This window comes from Anoplolepis gracilipes, chromosome 4, assembly GCF_047496725.1.
Source record: "Anoplolepis gracilipes chromosome 4, ASM4749672v1, whole genome shotgun sequence".
NCBI classification, from domain to species: Eukaryota; Metazoa; Arthropoda; class Insecta; order Hymenoptera; family Formicidae; genus Anoplolepis; species Anoplolepis gracilipes.
The window spans coordinates 12,411,044-12,432,779 of record NC_132973.1 but is presented as its reverse complement, the minus strand read 5'-3'; the positions used below and the strand labels follow the sequence as shown (position 1 = coordinate 12,432,779).

At 29.3% G+C, this 21,736-nt stretch overlaps 1 protein-coding gene across 4 annotated transcripts in view; it reads left to right on the top strand.

The window, feature by feature from the left end:
* Positions 1-21,736, top strand: part of LOC140665392 (uncharacterized) — a 98,715-nt gene that overhangs the window by 28,375 nt on the left and 48,604 nt on the right. For 2 of the 4 annotated variants that reach the window (XR_012046590.1, XM_072891481.1), the window contains exons 1-3: positions 10,233-11,244; positions 17,047-17,539; positions 17,977-18,190. Coding sequence is in view for 3 of the 4 variants with exons in the window: in XM_072891481.1 (XP_072747582.1) it covers positions 17,243-17,539; positions 17,977-18,190 (511 nt within the window). In the remaining variant the exon portion in view is untranslated. Of the gene's footprint in view, positions 1-10,230; positions 11,245-17,046; positions 17,540-17,976; positions 18,191-21,736 lie in introns of those variants that run through there. The other 2 variants (XM_072891479.1, XM_072891480.1) reach the window with 2 other exon arrangements.

Here is a 21,736-nt window from a genome sequence, read left to right as displayed (position 1 = left end):
TATGCCGTATAAAATAAAACTAAGAATGTCAAAAACTTGTCAGAATTTACAACTAATAATGACAAAACGTGTGATTTAAAGAAATATGTTTTATAGTCGGTCGGATTTTTTCTTGAGAAAAACATAATAATATATAAAATAAATTGATTACATTTTTTGCAAATAGTAATATTTTTTTAAAAACACACACACACACACACGCGCGCAAACATCAATTATTTTATAAAATTGGAATATCAATTAATATACAATCGATCTTATTCTATTATAAATATGATTGAAATTAAAAAATATTATCTTATTGTTAGTCATATACTAACATTTAAGAGCACAATTTTTATTTTGAGTTATTTATTAATAAATAACTGAATTGTATCTGAATATTTCGTATGCATGATAAACAAGTAACATCTTTTATTTATATGCAGTTATTTATATACTTCAATTCTCAAAAATTAGTATTACAAATTTAGGTTATTTCAAAATATAGAAAAAGAGAATAAATAGATAAAAAAAACGGAAAAGATTTTAAAAATCAATATTTAATCAGAGTCTTCTTTTTTATCTTTGCTCGCGCCAAATCTAATTTAAATTAAAACATCTTTTTACATTCTTAACAATTTGAAAAATGTTTACACGATAAATATTCGAAGATTACACATGGCACTGCAAATTTCAATTTGTAATAATTATCTTTGAAAAAGACATTTTTCAAAATACGATTTCTAAAAAGACGATTTTTAATATTTCGATGCATGTCTCACATACAAAGTACGTACATAAAAAAAAAAAAGAATAAATATGAAATTTTAGAAAATTATTTTAAATACACATATTCAAACGAGATCTATCAAAAGTGAGAAAAATAGAAATTCTATTCAAAGTAATAACGTTGCATATACGTATATGTTAATAAAATTTTACTTTAATCACATTTGACTAGTCGACAAAAATGATTTTGTATTTTGCTGGATTTTGGACAGCGTCACGTAGGTACATTCGATATCTGATAAATATTTTCATATTTTTTTATAAGAAACGGTTCCCCCGATGTATAAGTCGTCTACAATGTGCCAAAATGTCTATCATACATATGCTAAGGTGAGCGGAAAGACGAAAGGATGTGCGACGTGTTCTCAGCCGAAACTCGTTCCTGGGCAATGTGCACACACGCAGAACAAACTTGTGTGCGTACGTGAACCAGCACTCTACTACACGTATGTTTTCATGAGCCCGAGGTAACACGAACGTCGCAGAAATATGCGGTTCGCTGCGATATGTATATACCCGAAGAGTTGCATGCCGGTCGTTTATGGGTAACTAAATATGGACGGGGGAACGAGGGAACGGAAGTAAGAAGGACAACGACTCCCTGAAATTCAAAGTGAGAGAATGAGGCAAACACAGAGAGACAGATAAAGACTGAAAAAATAAGAAATGAGAGAGTAAGCTCGAGTGAAAGGGAGACAGGTACAGAAAAACAAGATATCAAGAATAAGAAGAAACAAAAATGAAAAAGATGACGTGACGGAAATGAGAAAGAGATATCGAAGAGAAAGGTACAATGTTGTATTTTTTTCATATTATCGGCAGAAGTTCATAAGCAGCAAAATACCAAGTAATGCTCGGATGCACGCAAACAACGTAATAAATCAAAGAGTATCAATGCATGAAAGAATTCTCAGGGAGAGCAGGTTCACCGCTAGAGGATACAGGTGCTTCATTTTTCTCAACATTGCGTGTCGCGGCGCGCCTAAATGCGATTAAAAATCCATTTCGAACGTTTCTATCGGGAAAGAGGCCTACTTGAGAAGAAATATTCGTAACACACACGAACAGTAATTGCGTGAAGTTTTTATCTCATTGTCAGAAGAAAATGGATAAAACATTGTGACTATTTTAAAATCGTTAATCATAAATGATTATAATTATGATTATTCAAAAAGTATGTCAAATCTTTCGCATTCCGAATCTGATCAAAATCTTTTAATACAATGTAAAAGACTAACATATCCTTTATCAATCACTTTGTACAGTTTCTAAAATAAAAATAGCATTATGTTAATTGAATTACGATAGCTTCATGATTTACGTTGTGTCGTAGCCGTTGGCTAGCGTACATTTGCATAGTAGACTGATCACATGGCATTCACTTACTTTAATGCAGCAAAGCGTGTAATAATTCTATCATGGACAAACAGCTGTTGTATTACAATTCAGAAAATTAGTAGCAGACCAAGAATAATTTTGGCGCATTGTGCGTGTGTATTTATTGCATATATTTATATAATTTTCCCTTCAAGGCAACGCGTTATAAATGCAATAGTTTTTAACTATCATATTATCGTATAACTCAGAAGCAAATAGTAAGAAAATTTATAATCCACTAGTTTGCGTCATTCTTCTTTTTGATTATTTGTTACTTTTATTCTAAAGCATCAAATTGAAAGATTTATGATTTGAGATTTAAAAAGATGATACAATTTTTCATCGTGGTATACACACTTGTACTAGAAGAAAAAAAAATAATAAATTTCGCAATATATAGTTTCCAAACAGGAAGATAAGCAAAAAAGAATGCAAGGTAAAAATAATTTATGAAATTTAAATTTTCTCTCCATTTCTCAAAGCATCGCTGTCATTTATAATTATTGTATAAAGTTTGCATAATGTAGTCGTCAAAATCAATCAATTTTATCTGTGACATTTATTCGTATTCCAGTTTTATATATAAATTGGTTTAATCATTTAATTGTGTCTTAAGTTACAAGAGTCAAAAGTTAGCAATTAATTATCATACTGAATCGACCAAACTTTGATCATCCAGCAGGAATGAGAAGTAGCTGCAATTCGACTATTTTCTTTCGAATGCTATATTATAAAGCAGATAATGTTCAATCAAGGTTACTGACTGAAAGAATATAAAGCATTTATAAGATTGAATATATAAATGCAGTCATTTGTATCAACTTGCAGTGCAATATTGACTTTTGGTTTAGACAACGAAATATTTCTAGTATTCTCGATCATCCTTTATGCTCGTACATGACATGTTCAAGCTTCTCGTGAATTTCACAAAAATAATGGCATGTTTAACCGACCGGGTAGCACAGTCGATTGCCCAAGGCGGCGAATTAAACCACTGGCGCCCATCGGTGATTTCGGTTACCATGCACGAAGTTAAGTATCCTTCACACGAAGAACCTAGTTTTGAACACGACAACAATTCTAGTAATTACATACGGTCAGTGTAATGCGCATTTTGAGTTTCCATCGATTAAATGATATCAGGATGCACTCTCGGACTATGGAAACAGACCGCATTTCAAAAATAATCCTTATTACCGCAGCATAAAATACTCGGTTGTATATGGAGATAAACAGCCTTGCACATGTACAATTAAAGCTCAAGTATTTGTAATGTGCCAAACCTGTTTAAAACGATCCAGATAATATTAACATTAATGGGATCTGTGTTATTAATGTCGATGCAATTTGCGAAAAGGCTGATCATTTTCATTCGCTACCGTGCCGTAATCTTTCGAGAGAATCTAATTACTCGCAAGTCTCCATTTCGCGGAGGCTAACGACGATTCCGAATCTCGAGTGCTGATAAGCATGTCCGCGTTCTTCACATTAATTTTACCAAAGATTGCTTTTCAAGACAGAATTATCGATATACATTCTTTGATCTTGTCAATTAGTCACACATAAAAGGGATCCTGCTTTTAATTAAACGCCAATCAAAAAATGATTGTCGAAGGTTTACAAAAAAAAAAAAAAAAAAAAAAAAAAAAAAAAACCAGTGCAGGTGCACTGAGAAACTCTTATTTACGTATAGAATTTAATGTAAGAAATAATTGAGTCTTCTTTTCAAATATATTTATGATTGCGAAGAGGATATTTGCGGTTTGTTTATTATCATCAGTATTTAATGCAATTTTTCTGCTGTGTCATAAAACAGCGTGTTATAAATATTTTCTCGCACTGTATTCATAAGCTTTTTGAGTTTAGATTCATCACACATTAAGAAATAACAAATAATTTATCGAAAAGTGTTAGTAAATGTTTTCTAGCAGATAAGCAAAAAATTATCAAAAATTTGTTGAACTTTTGAGTTTATGTAAAATGCAGGAGTACTTTTAAAACGATTTTTTTGCAAGATATAAATGTCTGTACAATTGCAAAATAATAGCAGAAAATTTGCACGTTTATTGATCGATCTGACGGGATTAATATCGACTCATTAATATTTTGGCCATATGATTTTTTTCCTTCAATACAAATGTATGTTGGTGGTATGAGGAAGTGAAAGTTCCTCTCATTTTATATAAGAAATAAATTTGCCTGGTTTTTTTATTTATATCCAAAAAAATTCTTAAGCTTATTTCCATAGCCTTCTTTTATGATATATTTATTTATCCCGTTTATATTTTATTTTTGCAAATGCAATACATAATTCTTTTTTTTATTTTTTCTTCTGCAAAAAGATATTTTTTATTTTAGTTTTTAAATGTAATATGATTGCGCTCATTCTTTGAAGATTTTGTAAAGGATAGATGAAAAAATGTATATTATAACATATTGTAATATATATTTTATGTCAATATTACCATTAACTATCAATAATATTCATAACTCTTTTCTGTAATTTTTATATCTCTTACACGAATCACAAACAAAATTTATATATTTCTTTCATCTAATTACTTTACAATATATAATTTTTAATATTAGTGACAAATTGTTACACATATCAATCTTGAAAATATGTAAAACATTTTCTAAATGACAATAATTTGCAAAAGTATTAAATAAAAGTATATTCAAATATGTAAGTATGTATATTCGATTTTTATTTGATAAAAAATGATAAAACAATTTATTCATGATTTGTAATACACAGAGATTGTAAATGCTTCTCATTTGATGTAAATTTATGCATATGGCATATAAAATATATACGCTAGAATATAAATTGATGACAATGAGTGATTTTTAGGAGAGGCAAAAATTGTTCTTTAACAGTTTCATTTTATTTTATGAATCGAGAATTGAGAGAGAAAATCGAGTATCACAAGTAAATAAAAATTTTAAAAAAACCATGTTCAATCAACTATGTTTGCTGATACTCAATTCGAAGGCAGATATGTACAAATATATTTTGATCGACACAATTACGAATTTTCGCCGATTCCTATACGTGTAATTTACGATGAAGTTCAGTCATTCGTGACAATTGAACATATTTCGTTGCATCATCGTTTTCGCAGCGTGGATCTTGCTATGCATCTTAAATTAAATTTGGCACGGGTGTATCTCGTGATATACCGCATCCGTACGATTTCTTATCGAAGCGATCTTCGGCTCGTGATATGACGTTCTCCTTTTCGGCTGCCCATCCTGTTGCTGTTACCACGTAGAATGCGCTGCCATAAGTATTATAGGCCAGAATATTTGCGACAGCCGTATCGCAAATTCCACCTTCGTACTTGATACTCGAGTAGTGTGTGTACGGTTTGATATCTTTTATCACGATTTGCTCTTGTTGCCTGTTCCTTGTGGTTCGAAACTTATTACGAACCTAATATTTCGTCCGTCACGCAATATATGCTGTCGTGCTGTATCCCTATTATTAAAAATTACACTGCATACCTTTCGTGACAAAATCGTCGTCGTCGAACGTTCCAAGCCTCTTGTGATAAGATTGAGATTTCATAAAATTTCTTATTACTAAAGTTCGCGAATGATATGCAATCCGGATAAGTGAAAAAGATCATACTACAGTAAAAGTATTAATCAGTAAAATAAGCCGTTCAATGTCCTGTTAATATATGTCATAAAACATTTAATAATTGAACGCGTGTATAAATGTTATAAAAGATACGAAATATATAAACCACAATAATTTCGTCATCATCTTGAGATGTAAAAATTCAGTAATATATATTTTTGTTTATAAAAAGGAGAAAAAAACACCTTCATAAAGACATATACATAATTTTTTTCCTGTCGTACTAAAGAGAACATAGTACATTTGCATGTATTAGAATATAAATTAGTTAAATGGTTATGTTAAAAATAATTTAAGAGACTGCATTAATCAATTAATAGCATATATATATTTTACACGGATCAGTTGTTATATTGCAAAACAGGTAACTCTTGATTCAAGTGTTATTTAAGTTTTACGCTCGAAAGATTATTTATTACACTTGTATATGCTAAGAGACAACTGGTCATTATCAGGAACATGACTTGATTTCAATGTCCTTTTAATATATGTATGTCATAAAACATTTAATAATTGTGCTCGTGTATAAATGTTATAAGAGATACGAAATATATAAACCACAATAATTTCGTCACCATCTTAATTATTTGAGATGTAAAAACTCAGTAATATAAATTTTTGTTTATAAAAAGGAAAAAAATAAACATCTTTATAAAGACATGTACATTATTTTTTTCCTGTCACATGTCAGAGTTTAAAATCAAATTAGAGTTCCGACTTTAAACTGTTTCATAACAAACTATTCTAAGATTTTGAGTTAATTTACAATTTTTCCCCGAAACAATTCGATATCCGAAAATCGCTTCGTTCGAAGACTTTCATACTGCGCCGGCATTTCCGGAACACATAAAGTCCGACCTCAAACGACGGCTGTCGCTAAGCTTCACTCAATAATTTAGTAAACAAGTGGAGTATTAAATATCGCAAATATGTAGGTATATGTCTAAACGCTGACTATCACATTATGGATTCACTCTCTTGATATTTTACGCTTAGCTTTTCTTCGTGCTATGTCTTTTCTCACATCTTACATTTGCCGAATGTGATATTATCTCTAGACGTTTTTCTTCTAATGATCAAGGTACAGATTTTTTTGATTTTCTTTCAATTACTAATCGAATGGCGCAATAACAAAATAATTATTATAATGAAGTTGGAGGAAATTAGAAAATTGACAAATAAAAGAGTGCATAAATTCTTACGCGAAGCGGGTATAAAAAAACTGTGATAAGATAAAAAAATCTTGATTTTATTAATATATAGATTATTGCTCCCGATATAAGAATTTAGAATTAGAATTTTAATAACGTTCTTTTAAACGTTTAATATTATCTATCATTTTACCTGACATCGACTGTATAGCGCGATTCTTGAAATTATTTAATAGTAATTAATAGCAGCAATCGTATACATATAAGACACGCGAAATAAAACTTTCAATGAATAATTACATAATTGTTATCCCTGGCGAAAATAGTGTGTTTATTAAAAGTTTATACGATGTTTGCTTAGATGTTGAGTAGATGTTTCAACTGAGCTTTAAAACAATTATTAATCTGTTTGTGAAGTGGAAATTTAAACATAGAATTGTTCATGAGATATTCACAATTATGTTTGATAGATGTTCGGGAAGTATTATGTGGTGTTTTCGTAATGTTACAAATGTTTGGAAGATGTTTTTACGGTACTGTGCTTAAACATCTCTTAAACATTTGTAACATTATGAAAACACATCGATTTCAGCATCCATCAAAACAATCTCACAACATCTTCCAAACATTCTGTTCATAAGAAGTTAATAGACATTTTTACAACATTAACAAGATATAATCTTTTAAATACAAATCAAACGTAAAAGTTAAACACTTCTCAAATATTAGTACTACAGAAATACTTCTAAATCATTCACGAAACACTGCAAACCATTTCCAAACTCTTTGAAAAAACTGTAATTAATGTTTTGCCAAACTACTATTTGAGAAATGTTTTACTTACGTTTGATTTGTATTTAAAAGATTATATCTTTATGTTGTACAGATGTTTAATAATTTCTTGTGAACAGAATGTTTGGAAGATGTTGTAAGATTGTTTTGATGCATGCTGAAATCGATGTTACATAACTGTTTTCGAGGCGTTTTTAATAAAATGTTTCAGTATCGTTTAATGACATAGTCTTCAACATTTCTATTACACTTTTCTAAAATGTTTGTAAAATGTTATTGTTGGCAAAAGATTAATTAGCTGTTTGCAACATGCTACCAAACAGTTTTCCCAACAGTAAATATTAACAAAACTCTTCATAAACAATGTAACCATCAATAAAACTTTTCATAAATAGATATAAACACAATTATCTTACGATAAAAATTTTCGCTAGGGATAACGGAGAAAATCTAAGAAAATCAATAGCGCACCATAAATTCAACATAGTGAGCACGTATCTCATGGATCTGGAACATGTTTCATCTGCTATTAAACTATGTATTACGATAATATTGGTCTCTTTGGTTACATGAGTAAAAAAGAATTCTATTGAATATATAGAGTGTGTGTGTGTATGTGTGACAATATACGCACATGCGTGCATGAAGAATATTAACATATAAAAACGAGTATACATTGAATCTTTCTCCACGACTAGTTTCGTGTTACGATTGTAAGTTGTTTCTATGCGAATGCCACACACACATACACTTTCTTCATTTGAATTTATTCCCCACCTATTTCGGTATGATACTCCCCACATCTTCGATTTAGATTTGCATTATTAACATTATACGACGACTTTCGGAATATGCCGTGACTATTACGAGCTTGCCGAAAATCAAAATCAGGAAACATTAGGAATAATAAAAAAATATTAGAGTTGATTTTATAAAAAGTGCGTAATCGACTGTATATATAATACACATGCCGGCATCATTGTAACACACGACATAACATTTAAAACGATAAATCGATTATCAACATGTCTACTATACTGAATTCTGTCCGGGGTGTATAATGTAGTAATAAATTGACTCTTACAAAAAGTTAATTATTCACAAGCTGATAGACATAATAGACTCGATAATCAAAACATTTAAAAATAATTAAATATATTTTAACATTTAAATATAATTTTTAATATATTTTCGTATTTATTTAATTGATAAGACATTGATCTTATTGTTAGAAATAGTCGCAAAGTAGTGATGCCAATCAATCACTGTTATATCGATTAGGTTGCAATGTTACACATGCATTCGTAAATGCGAAGAAAAATAATTGACACTAATTTTCGAATCTTACATTTCAAAAGAACATGGATATTTTCTCTTTCAATAATAAAATAATATAGTAATGTGTGTTGTATATAAATATATAAATATCGTTTTATATATAATTTATATATAATCTAAATATATAATAAAATAAAATCTATATATATATATATATATATATATATATATATATAATATAATATAAAATGTATATAAATATTTTAGATATATTTTATATATAATTATATATAAATATTGTTATGTGAAATTACAATATTGAGATATTTTTATATGGTTCTTATAAGCATATTTTAACATTGTCATATTTTTCGTTGTTTTCACGTAAAAATTTTAACAAAAAGAAATTTAATATTTTTTTGTATTGTAACGGTGCATCTTTCCCGTTAGTGATGGCGTGTCATTACAGTATCAATCGATATTTTCAAAGACGAAATCTGTATACATACATGCAATTGTATAAAGGAAGAATAAGAAAAAGGCTAACTGCATTTTTGTTGCGTTTCCAATATTATTGAGCAGGAAATGAAAAGTTTTGTTTTCTTAATTTTCTTCTTTATTGAAGAAAGACAAATGTCTTTTTTAAATATTCAAGAGTAAAAAGACTACCGCTTTTATCCATACACATACACCTATATACTTCGTGTTATTATGCTATTACTAATACAGGATAATTATAGGATATTCTTTTAATTGCTTTCTACACATCGCAAGTAAGTATCATAGAAATTCTATATCTTGGAATTTTTTTTTTTTAATACTTTTATTTGAGATATTAAACTATCTTTTCCTTTATGTATTTTTGATAGCAGCAAAGGAATGTCAATTTGTTCGACAGTACATCGTGCAGCGCATAGAGATAATACGTATAATCTACTCGACAGTCCGTCGTCGGTCCTATCGTCTCCGTTGGGTAGATGGATTCAATCGTAAAATCTCGACATTCCGTCTAGAATCGCACGTACCACCTCCACTGTACCAACCGGCTATATACGATATATCCTACAGTCCTACATCGCCGTGCGAGAATGTTTCCCCTGCTCCCCTCCCTGCCCCCTCCCCTCCCGCGCGCTCCTCCGAGAATAATCGCCGTATCTCCCGCCACGACGCGCTCCCCCCACCACGCGCCGTTCGCGGCGTGTATTTCGCGACGTGCCGTCGTCGTGTCCTTAGTGAGTTACGGACTACAGGCGTGGATCGAGCGGCTTCTGATACAATGTGTCTTGGTGGTTCGTCTCGTCATTTCTTTGCCTTCAGGCACTGATCGGATATTCATTTCGATTCGCGCGAGCGACCAATGGCCGTCGGTGATTTTGTCAGCGGTGACCGACGGATTTTAAGCGGAATATCAAAACTATCGTGTTCGATAATCAATTGACAAAAGAGATAGAAAAATGAATATTCGAGGAACGGCAAGAGTACAGTGTGTGTGACACGCAACGTCGCGGAAGAGAGAGATACGAGAGGAAACTTGAATGAAGTGCGCGTATGCGAAGAAGTGTTTTGCGGCTTTTTTATCGCCTGTTTTTGCGCTATCTTCTTTCGAGACACGTATTCATCGTCGTACGTTCGCAAGACTATTATCGGGTAGACAGAGTAATAAGACTGTGAAAGTATATCCATACGTAAGCGGATATAAAAGCCAGAGAGGCGTGGAAGAAGAAAGGAAGTGACGAGGAAACAGGCGAGAAAAGTGGTAAAGAGGGGAGAATCGTGCATTTCCGGAGGCGGGGACTTCCTGTTTATCCTCCTATCACCTGCGTGTACGTGCAAGTATATTATTGTCCAGTGCCATGCGCAACGCGCGTGCATCATTTACGCACGCGAGATACGTAATTGTTGAGGAGTGTCGCAATAATTGCAACCGCGTTCTCGCGCGCACGTGCGCCGGATCTGCAGTTACGTTCGGGATCGCGGAAATCGGCGAATCGCACTAACGTTTCGCGTATATACGCGGAACACGTACGGAATCCTCAATCTCCTAGTGTGTATCGTGAGAGAACCGTGCCGACGGGATCCTCGCGTGATCGTCAGATACAGTGTTTGCGTGTGTCAAGAACCAGTGGACCCTCGCACGACCGCCGCCAATTTATCCACGGAGCGTTCATTACACGGAAGGAAAGGAGAGACAGAGAAAGAGAGAGAGAAAAGGGAAAGATAAAATACAAGGTAATTCTATCTTCTCAAAGATTATTATTGTCTGTTTGGTTTTATCTAGCAGATGCTGCGCGCGTTTTCTTTTCGATAAAACTACACAAATAGCATGTGTCGCTATAGAAACGAATAATAAACAAAGCACATTAGTGACATAAAAACATACTTTGAATATTATTGACAAAATTGTATGATATTGAAATGATAGTTGATCTATTTTTAAATTTCGATTAAAATATATATTATTAATCGTAATAGAACTTTAAACTACTCTCCCTTCCATGGAATAATTTATAGGTAAGAATTTACAGAGATAGTACTAATGTATCTTATTTTTTTTTTTTTTTTTTTTTTTTTTTATCGAGGTAACATGATGCCCAAGCCTGAGAGGTATTTAAACAATTGCATAGAATGATAATTATTGGTGGAATACATTATATTTCAAAAAATTCCAAGTTATATCTTTCAGATGTTTTTCTCTGTATATGATGCTTTATAATATCACATATAACAAAGAAAAGAGAACAAGGGAATACTCTAATGTAATTCTTGCATTTATCTGTTATTCTAAATTATCTGTGTAAGAATTAGATATTTAATAGAAAACATGTATAGCACACGTTCGCACAAACCAATATAAAACATGCATTCTGAAACATTTACAACAGTTTAAACCAACTTCCGATCTAGAGAAATTCGCGCGCAAATTTTAGGCAAATTTTAGCTGCTTCGCGCAACGATGTCAATTTCATGTTGAATTTTTGATGATCCATTTCCAACAAGAGCAAAATTCTTATTAGAGTGTTCACACGAATCTGTTTTACGTTTTTCCCATGCTTTTATTCCGTGAAAACTTCCTGCAATTGTACAAGTCGCGTTTAATCGATTCTACGCAATCTTTTATTCAGTCACCTACCGATCTGCTCATCGACATAAGGAAAGTGCAATCTAAGGTTAGATCAGTCACTTTATATTGAACGTAATAGGAAAATTATTTTTTAAAATTTATACTATTTTTTAATAGCTATGGCTATTTTGTCATTTTATCTGCAACATTTTACGTAAATATGATTATCTTGTCTGTCAATATATATTTTTATTTCACACAACAGAGATATTTTTATATAAAATAATATATATATTTTATGTTTTTATAATCTCCTATGTTTCTCAATATATTGTATTAGCAGAAATAAAAAGAATATAAAATTAGTTTGTTTAGCAATTTTTATGAAAAAACTAGACAATCAAAATTTGTTTGTAGATAATAATAATAATAATATAATAATAATAATTTTATTGATTGTGGAAAAATAAAAGATTCTCAGAAAGGTTAACATTAACAACATACATAAAACAGAATTGTCATAGATCGAAATATACCAAAAAAAAAAAAAAAAAAAAAAAAAACGAAGTGTTACAAGTAACTAGAGAAAGTCAAAAGAAATCCAAGAAGTCTGATTATACGAAGTCGTTCGTTCTGATACAGTCATTCATGAAAGTATTTGGACAAGCATGAGAATGTACTTTTAATAATAATTTTCATGATTACAATGTTATACAATACAATAATAATACATTAAAATGTATTATTATTAATTTATTGTTTCTTGCGTTAAAATACGAGTTTATAGTTTATATATTTAATAACAATGTATATGTAATCATTACGAAAAATGAAAATAATAATAATCCGAACAAAAATGATGCATATATATGTATAAATTTGTTAAAACTGTACTATAACAAAAATATATGCATTTTTGTTTTTTCGTGAATGACCAAACACTTTTATGAGCGACTGTACGTCGCAACTGATGGCATCTGTCCAAGACGTGCCAGGAAGTCGCCGTCGGTTAAAAAGTCGCGTGAACGAGATACAATGTAACGAAGCAAAGATGTATTCGCTTCTTTTATTGCGTTTGCGGTTCGCGTTCCGCGCTACCAAGACCTATTCATAAGAATCGCGTTAGCGGCTTTCAACACGATACATCGAAACACAGCGACATACATACATATATGTATATGCGATTTATTCTGAGTTTCTTCGCGTGCATAGCACGAATTTACTATGCGTAATTGGCTTAGTCGGATCCTCCTTCGTAAATACATTGAGATTTCTATCTTTGGTTTTAGAGTTTTCATGTCTCTATTATTATAATATTATTTATAGATATTATCTCAAAATGATGCGTCTTTAAATAAAGAGTTAATAAAATTCTTTGCGATATGTGCAGAATTAGAGTGATCGATTAGTTTATTGATCTTAGCAATAAAACAAAAAAATTAATAGAGAAAAATATTAAATAGAAATTATAGAAATATTAAATAGAAGTTATAGAAATATTAAATAGAAATTATAGAAATATTTTTACAAAGTTGATTTTTTAAAAATCATAAATAAAATTAAATAATTACATAATCGATTGCGAGAATGTATAATTTAATGCTATTCATTGTGTATTCATTTGAAGAAATGAGATAATATTAAATTTGATTTAATAAGTTGTTTGATATTTTCAATTTATATTACACGATTTCCTGATAGATAATAGTTTTCTTTAGTTACAATAGATCAAAGTTGATCTATGAATAATCGGCTGATCAAATCATCGCGGAAGATATTGTGGATTACGTGACTCTGCAAGTGATATTCGTATCGCATGCGAATTTAAATTTTCGACATTATGATCGTGAAGAAAAGCAGCGATCACTGCTAATATTATTTATATATTATAAAATATTACTGAGATTTTGAAAACTTTTCTAATATTAAAATTCATAACAATTTTTTAAATGTTTCTATGCTTGAATACGAATCACTTTTTATTTATGTTATTATTTATTAAATTATTATATAATTTATTAAGTTATTATTTACTTAAGTAAAAATTATTAAAAAGTGTATAGGAAATTATTACAATATATTCTAATGTGTTTACTAATTTAATTTTTAATGTAACATCATTATTAAAAATTTATTGTAATAATGTTATTAAACATTCCATGTATTAAGGAATTGCATGTAAGTTGTTCCTCAAACAGGATACGGATTGGAAAGTAACATTCGCTAAGTCTTTATCTACATTTAAAATTTTAATATAGCAATTACATACACTATATTGTAGCATAGATAGTAAATTTTTGCACAATTGTTTCTACTTGCTTGAATTTGATCGTAGTTTTTTTTCTGAATAATTACGGCGTTATGCTTTGCAACTCACATTTTCCTTTGGTTCTAAGAATTGTAATACGTTAAGTACTTCTCAGATCCCTCCTTGCAGAAAGATTTCAATAATTGGCTATACGTTATGATTTTACTTAAAACATTTTGCAGCATTCATGCTCGCGGAATAAACGCATTAATATGCAATTTCAAATAGTAGATTATTTCTTCCTATTATATATTAATTAAAAATAGATCAAATTTAATTTAATTATCTTATCAAATTATTTTTATTTCTATTTTTATCATTTTCTTGATGAATGTTTAATTTTTTGTACGAATTTTTTTGCAATCAAAGCTTCTTTCTATGTACATTATCAAGTTTTGCTTATAATTCGAATTTTATTTTTTATTATTAGATCTATTAAAAAATATTGTATTGCATAATTAGAATTTGTGCAAAACGTATTTTAATCGATATTTACACATGATATATTTTTCGTGCAAACTTGCTGTATAAAACTTTGCGGAATTACATATATATTGTTTACACAATACGCAGCTTCTGAAAGTATTTATTCTGTGCATGCTCTTGAATTGTTTTACTTTGTTTTAAATACACCAGTGAGAGAGAATGTATGGAATAATTTAAAAATATTTTCCGAATAATTGTAAGAGCGAATATATAACTGTTTTTCATTTAGTTACTTTAGTTTATCAATATTCCATTAGTAATTTTTAGAAATAAGTATCGAGATGCACAACACACATAAATTTAAATTATTCAGTTTTCGATTTAATTAATGGCGATTAATTTTCATTTTACTATATATCATTATTTATTGATACTAAAATATATACATATATACATCTGTTTTCAAATTCTACTTTTTCTAAATGATATCTTAAAAAAAAGAGGATATAAAGAAATTATGTAAAATAATATATATATAAAAATAATGAGATTTAATAACATTTGTTTACAGTGTCTCTTGTTCTCATTATGTATAATTTGTAATCGTTCATTCTTAGCTGAGTCATGAGTGTTTAATGAGAAGGGTTTTGATGCGTTGTTTCTTTTGTATGCCATATCTTTGACCTGCCATGACCGTCTGCGATGGCGTCAGTAGAAATTTATCTTTACCTTACCAAGATCGTGACTCCCGTGTCCTTCACAGCGGCTTGAGCCGTGTCAGAATTTATTATAATTTTTGTAAATGTCATTTATCTATTATCTGTTTCGGACTTGGGTATCCTTTATCTGGACGTAGATGTATGAATAATAGAAAAATAACTAAAAGATTTTACAAAATTTTATTATTGCATTTGTTTTATAACAAATGCACTGTATTATTAAATCGCATTCTTTTAGTAATTTTAGTTAATGTTTTCATAGTAACATTGTAGTATTTGATAGTAACAATATTATTAGTCAGAAATGATTATTTTATTAGATTTACATAATTATTTTCGAAACATTTTGATTATTTTATACATTATTTTATAGTTGATTATTTGTATTTTATTATAATAGGAGCGTACGTTGAACAAGCAATATTTAGTAAGACTATAATCACTCCCATTAACTATTTACTCTTGGACCTATAGGACCTACCTGGGAACTATAGTCTACTTGCATCTATGCAAACATAATAATTATAAGGAAAAGTTATGTTTGACTTAAAAAGTCATTTTTAAGTTTCTTTATTTATGTTAATTCTACAAAGAAAACAGAATATTGTTTTAGAAAAATATTATTTTACTTGATAACTTAAACATTATTTGTAAAATTCATTATTTTAATATTTACAATAGCAATATTTATTCAACAAAATTGGTTTTTAATGTATTTTTGATGAATGTTAAAAGTATGATACGGATACATTTAGCAATCTAATATTAACAAATAGCGAATGTTGTTAATTTACATGTGCAATTTATCTTGTATCATACCAGTGTAAAAATAGATTCAAACAAGCTGTCACGCTATTGATTATTTAATCGATTGAAATTTTTCTTTTTTATCATGTACTTCTCAAAGGAAAAAAATCGTCATGTTACTATAATCGAGGATAGAAAGTTTTTTTATTCTTCGAGTTTTTGCGATGATATAGATTTATAGACCGATCGCGAATGAATCAATTTATTTCACGATTCTTAAGTGAATTATTGTGAAAAGAAGGTTGTAAAAATTACATTGTATTGATCCATTATGAATAATCTACATAGGCGAAATACAGTTTGATGATATATTGAGTATTGATTATTTGATTATCGGAGCAACAGGACAAATGCTAGCTATACTCGATTCGAGTACAACCAGTATTATTATATAAGAATGATCTTGATTCTTGTGAATTTAGCATCACGTTTTATAATAAATTATGAATTTATTCTTTAATGTAAAATACTAAAATGTCAAATAATAAAAAGTTAGATAACTTTCATTTATTGAAATAACTGAGGATCATAAATAGCTGCTTCAACTAGTGGAAACATTATTGATAAGCTTTTTTTTGTTTTCGTGTTTTGCCTTAGGACATCTTATTGTATTATCATAAGTTCAATTCTTTTCTCTAATATATATAATTCTTTAACACTAATTTTCTTTTTTATCATTAAAATGATCAAAATTCTATTGCATGTTTCAGAAAACAAATATAAAGATATTGGGATAGCAGTATGAAAAATGCGTCTTATGAACTACAATTTTACGCATAGAGTAACGGACAACAATCGCCGTTATCTCATCTAGACAGTTATACCTGATTTGACAAGAGATCTGATTTCCTTCTGTCTTGATAAAGAAACAGATTAGCGCTTTTCACTTATTAATAGTAAAATTTTATGAGCGCCATGAATATTGAAGATACGAGTGGATCTGAGCAATCAATAAGCTCGCATAAATCTTTAAGTAAGAAAGATCGGAATCGACCAACTTGCAGATTGTGCGCAAAACATAATCTGAAGATACTGTCTCAAGATCATAAGAGGTACTGCCTAGGTCAGCTTTGTATGTGTAAAGATTGCGACGAAGTACGAAAAGAGCAAAGCTCCTCGGCAGTTGAAACAAAAAGGACCAGAAATAAGCAGCAAGATACAAAGAGGAAAATATTGTTGCAAACTGGTGATTTACCTAGACCGGTTAGTTTTTTTTATCTTTCAATCGATTATGAAAATCTTGTATAATTGTTGCAAAATATTGATCAGTACTTATATGAAGGTGCTCGAAGTTTTAAGAGGGATACATTTTTTGCATTTTTTATCGATAATTTAAATTTATTATAAACTTATATTGTAGATATTTTTAGACAATTAGCTATAGACTTAAAACTTTATTTTTATATTTTTATTGATTTAAAAAAAATTTTTTAAAGCATTATATTTAATAAAATGAAATGAATGCGCGAATATAAATTTAACATTATCGGATTTATATTCATTCACGTTTGTGCACATACACGATTTTTAATGTTTAAAATATTTATTATCGTGTCGATTATAATTAATATGTCAACATATGTAACTTTGACATTTTTCAATATCTATGTCATTATAATTGATTTTTTTATTTTTTATAGAGTCTAGTAGATCCTGCAAAACCGATAAAGCATTTTATTATATCTGAAGAAAAAAAATACCTGGATATATGTCAAACTAATGAAGAACTAATTCACTTTAAGAGACATGTAATTATTAAGGACGAAGTAATAATTGAAGCAAAGAGACAAGAATGTAAGAAACGAAAGGGAAAGAAGCGAAAAGCAAACGGGGAGGAAATAATCGAGCTAAAAGGTAAGATTGACATTTATACTTTCAACATTTTTTAAATGAGACAAACATATTACGAGATGTAACTAACAACTATGTTACTCTTTATATTTCAAAGAAATATAAAAGATTTGTAAAGATACAGATAATGATGTAACCGCTTTCATCACAAGTTTTAATATACAGTTAGTACACTAAATCCAGATATACTTTTTAATTTTGTATAATGTGAGTAATCAATCGCAGTAAAAAAGTCACTTTATTTTCGGTTTTAATTGCAGCATGTATATTTATATATTTTTTATATAGTTTTTTAAAATATATTGCCCAAATAGAGAGGTATTGCATAATAAATAACATGAATTACTAAAAAACTATACGATCGAAACTGTGTAACACGAGGACGAATACTAAATAAAGTAAAGGGGTAAATAAGAAAATACTTCGTATCTGCCCAACTCTTCTAACAGACTAAATCGAAATGCATGATATATATTCTATGTTTATATCGATTCAGCTTGTTAGTCACAATGATAACATTTTCCTATAATCATGATTGCGTTGTATCGTTACGGATTTATGATTTCTTTATGAATGTTATTCAACCCACACATGCTGACGTGCAAGATGTCATTTGTTTGATATTTGAATATTTCTCTCTCTTATATATACATATATGTAAACTATAGAATAATATCTATAATACCGACTAATTTAGCGACCTTTGCGTCTCGATGTAACGAGTAATATTTATAGCATGATTACACGAACGGAAAATAAAAGCTGCAATCAAATGTTTTTACATATGTAATATATTGATTGTAAATTGTGCAGCTTACATGTGTGACTGTATATTCCGCATGTAAAACTAAATGAATATATTTCATATATTTGAAAACACACACATACACACAGTTGCTTGAATCTTTTATTAGAAATGTAAATAGAAACAATGCTTTTTTCTGTTGTGTTATAAATGTTTATGATTTTAAATAGTTTGGATAATACAGTCTAATCTCGGAAAAAATATAAAACTATATTTTTTCGTATCATATTTTTTAATGCATGAAATACATATATTCACACACATATAATGTTTACAATCGTATCGGATGAAAAATGAACATTGACATGTATTTTTCACGTACAGATCGGTGATATGCTAACCGTGTCTCTTGACGAAGTTTCTCAGATTATTTTGTTAGATCGATACAATGTTTTGCAGACGACACTGCCTGCTTTCGTATCGTGTTCTGTTCATTGATCTAATTGAGAAATTTTATTTCAATCTGACTGCTACGTAATTGTATGACTATAGTCTTTGTAAATCAATCATATTTAGTGAATCAATTTTTTATGAGAGATAAACTCTACATTACAAAAGAAATAAACTCTGTTATATATTTTTTAAGAAATCTTTATTTTTCTTTATTTTAATTATATTTTAAATTTTTCTTAAAAATGAAATCTTTTTTTTCTCATACATATGCGATTTTATGTATAATTTTTATTCCTTTATTATAATTATATCTTTATTATTTTTCATTATAAACTCTTATCCAGCATATATGTACTTGTAAAGAAATATAAAATGTTGAAATCCGTTATAAAACGGATGATATCACAAAATTCTTAATTGCTTGTAATCTATTAATTTATTATAAGCTTCGATTTCTTTTTAGTTTAGTTTAATTGAGTTTAGTGTGTTATATATTGCACGTATTTTTTTTTTATTCAAAACTTAATTTTTTTATTAGGTTAAAAAAATGCTTTTATTAAGTCTATATAGCGCGGAAATACCTATTTAATATGTACGTACTGATGACCTATTTAGTATGTATCTGCTTGTTAATACATATATATATGTACATATATGCGCGATGAAAACTGAGATTGCCAACCTGTTGCACATTCTCTTAGCTTCCATCCTCCTCTGGTTTCTTCCGTCTTTCGCGCGTTTACAAAATTCATCTTTATAACAATATAATCTCAACATATTGTTTGTTTTAAAATTTCTTTAAATTATCATAAATTTTTATACTAGATTTTTTAACGCGTTTGAAAAATATTTGTTATTCGATTACAGCACTCTTTTTATTAAGAAATTATTTATCTAAAAAATATAAAGATAATAATCTAAAAATATAATAAGAGAAAAATTAACCAAGAAAGAGGAAGACAATTAATTGCCTACGAAAGTACAAATTATGACTGCGTAGGTATTTTGATTCACTTTAATTTAATATAGTTGAAAGAAAAAAAAGATTCTTAATGTTGCGGGTGAATTGAGATTTGTTATCTAGTGATGGGTTGTCGGCCAGTCTTCGTGCATTCCAGTTGCTCGGATATTTTGTAACGGTATGATAGCCCCAATAGCTAACAGTATCACAACGTAATACTGGTAGTCATTGCAATTCTCCAGTGGAAATCGGACTAGAATTTAATGGTTATTAATGAAAAAAAAAGAATTATTAATACATTATTTCTGTCATTAATACAACTTTTATTTAAACGTATAAAGATATCGGCAGCAAATTTTTTTATTTTGTCAATAAATAATTTAATTTCATACACCACCCAAATTGGTATTTAATCCTTATTATAGTTTTGAGATATTAAATATACAGGATATCCCACTAAAAGTGGTTAATTTAATGTACATATGTTGATGTCTTAGGGTCTATCTTTTTTTTTAATTTAAAAAATAAAAAGGAGTAGCCACTTTTGATGAGACATCATGTATATGGCAAAAACAAAATTTTCACGTCGCAATAATTTGTTATATTCTAGTACATGATAGAAATATTTATCATTTGTTGCTGCATTGCCGATTATGAAATATAAATCCAAACTAACTTACTTTCAACAAAAATTAAAATTGAAAAAAATTTGAATTAATTTTCTTATCCACGACTTTGCACAGAATGCAACTAAAAACGTAAACGGATGACTCTGCTGATAATCTTTCTTACAAGCGATCTCCGCAAAAATTCCGCTGAAACGCCGAAGTTAACGAACTCTAATGATCATTTACATCACTATGATACCGTTTTAGATTGCAATAAAAGTAATTATAGAATAAAATATAACGGTCAGATAGTGAGACCTCCTCCGTTGTGGGGAGTTTAGGGGAACAAAGACTGGCATTTAGTACACTTAAGTAAAGTAAGTTTATCCTTATGCCTATATTTTAATCTCTATATCATTATACGATCATTGTACAGAATGTCATTTGAAGAAAGAGAGATTATCCTTCGTAGAAAAACAATTCTCGGACTGTTCTCGAGTTAAATTGATGAATGTTAATGTTTCGATACTCTCAATTTTCTTTTTTAGAGACATAAAAATAATTATTGCCTCTTCTTTTTACAGTATTAATTATTCTAAATTAATAAAATGGCGTATGTATTTTTAAAAAATTGACTTATAAAACTCGTGGGAGAAAATGCTTTAGAAAGCAATCATGAAGTTTTGTCTCGCGTTTCAATAATAATATAGCTGAAGAATCCACAAAGAATCACGTCACGTTTGTCATCACCGCTAAAACTTATTGTTAGTCGCAAGCCTCGA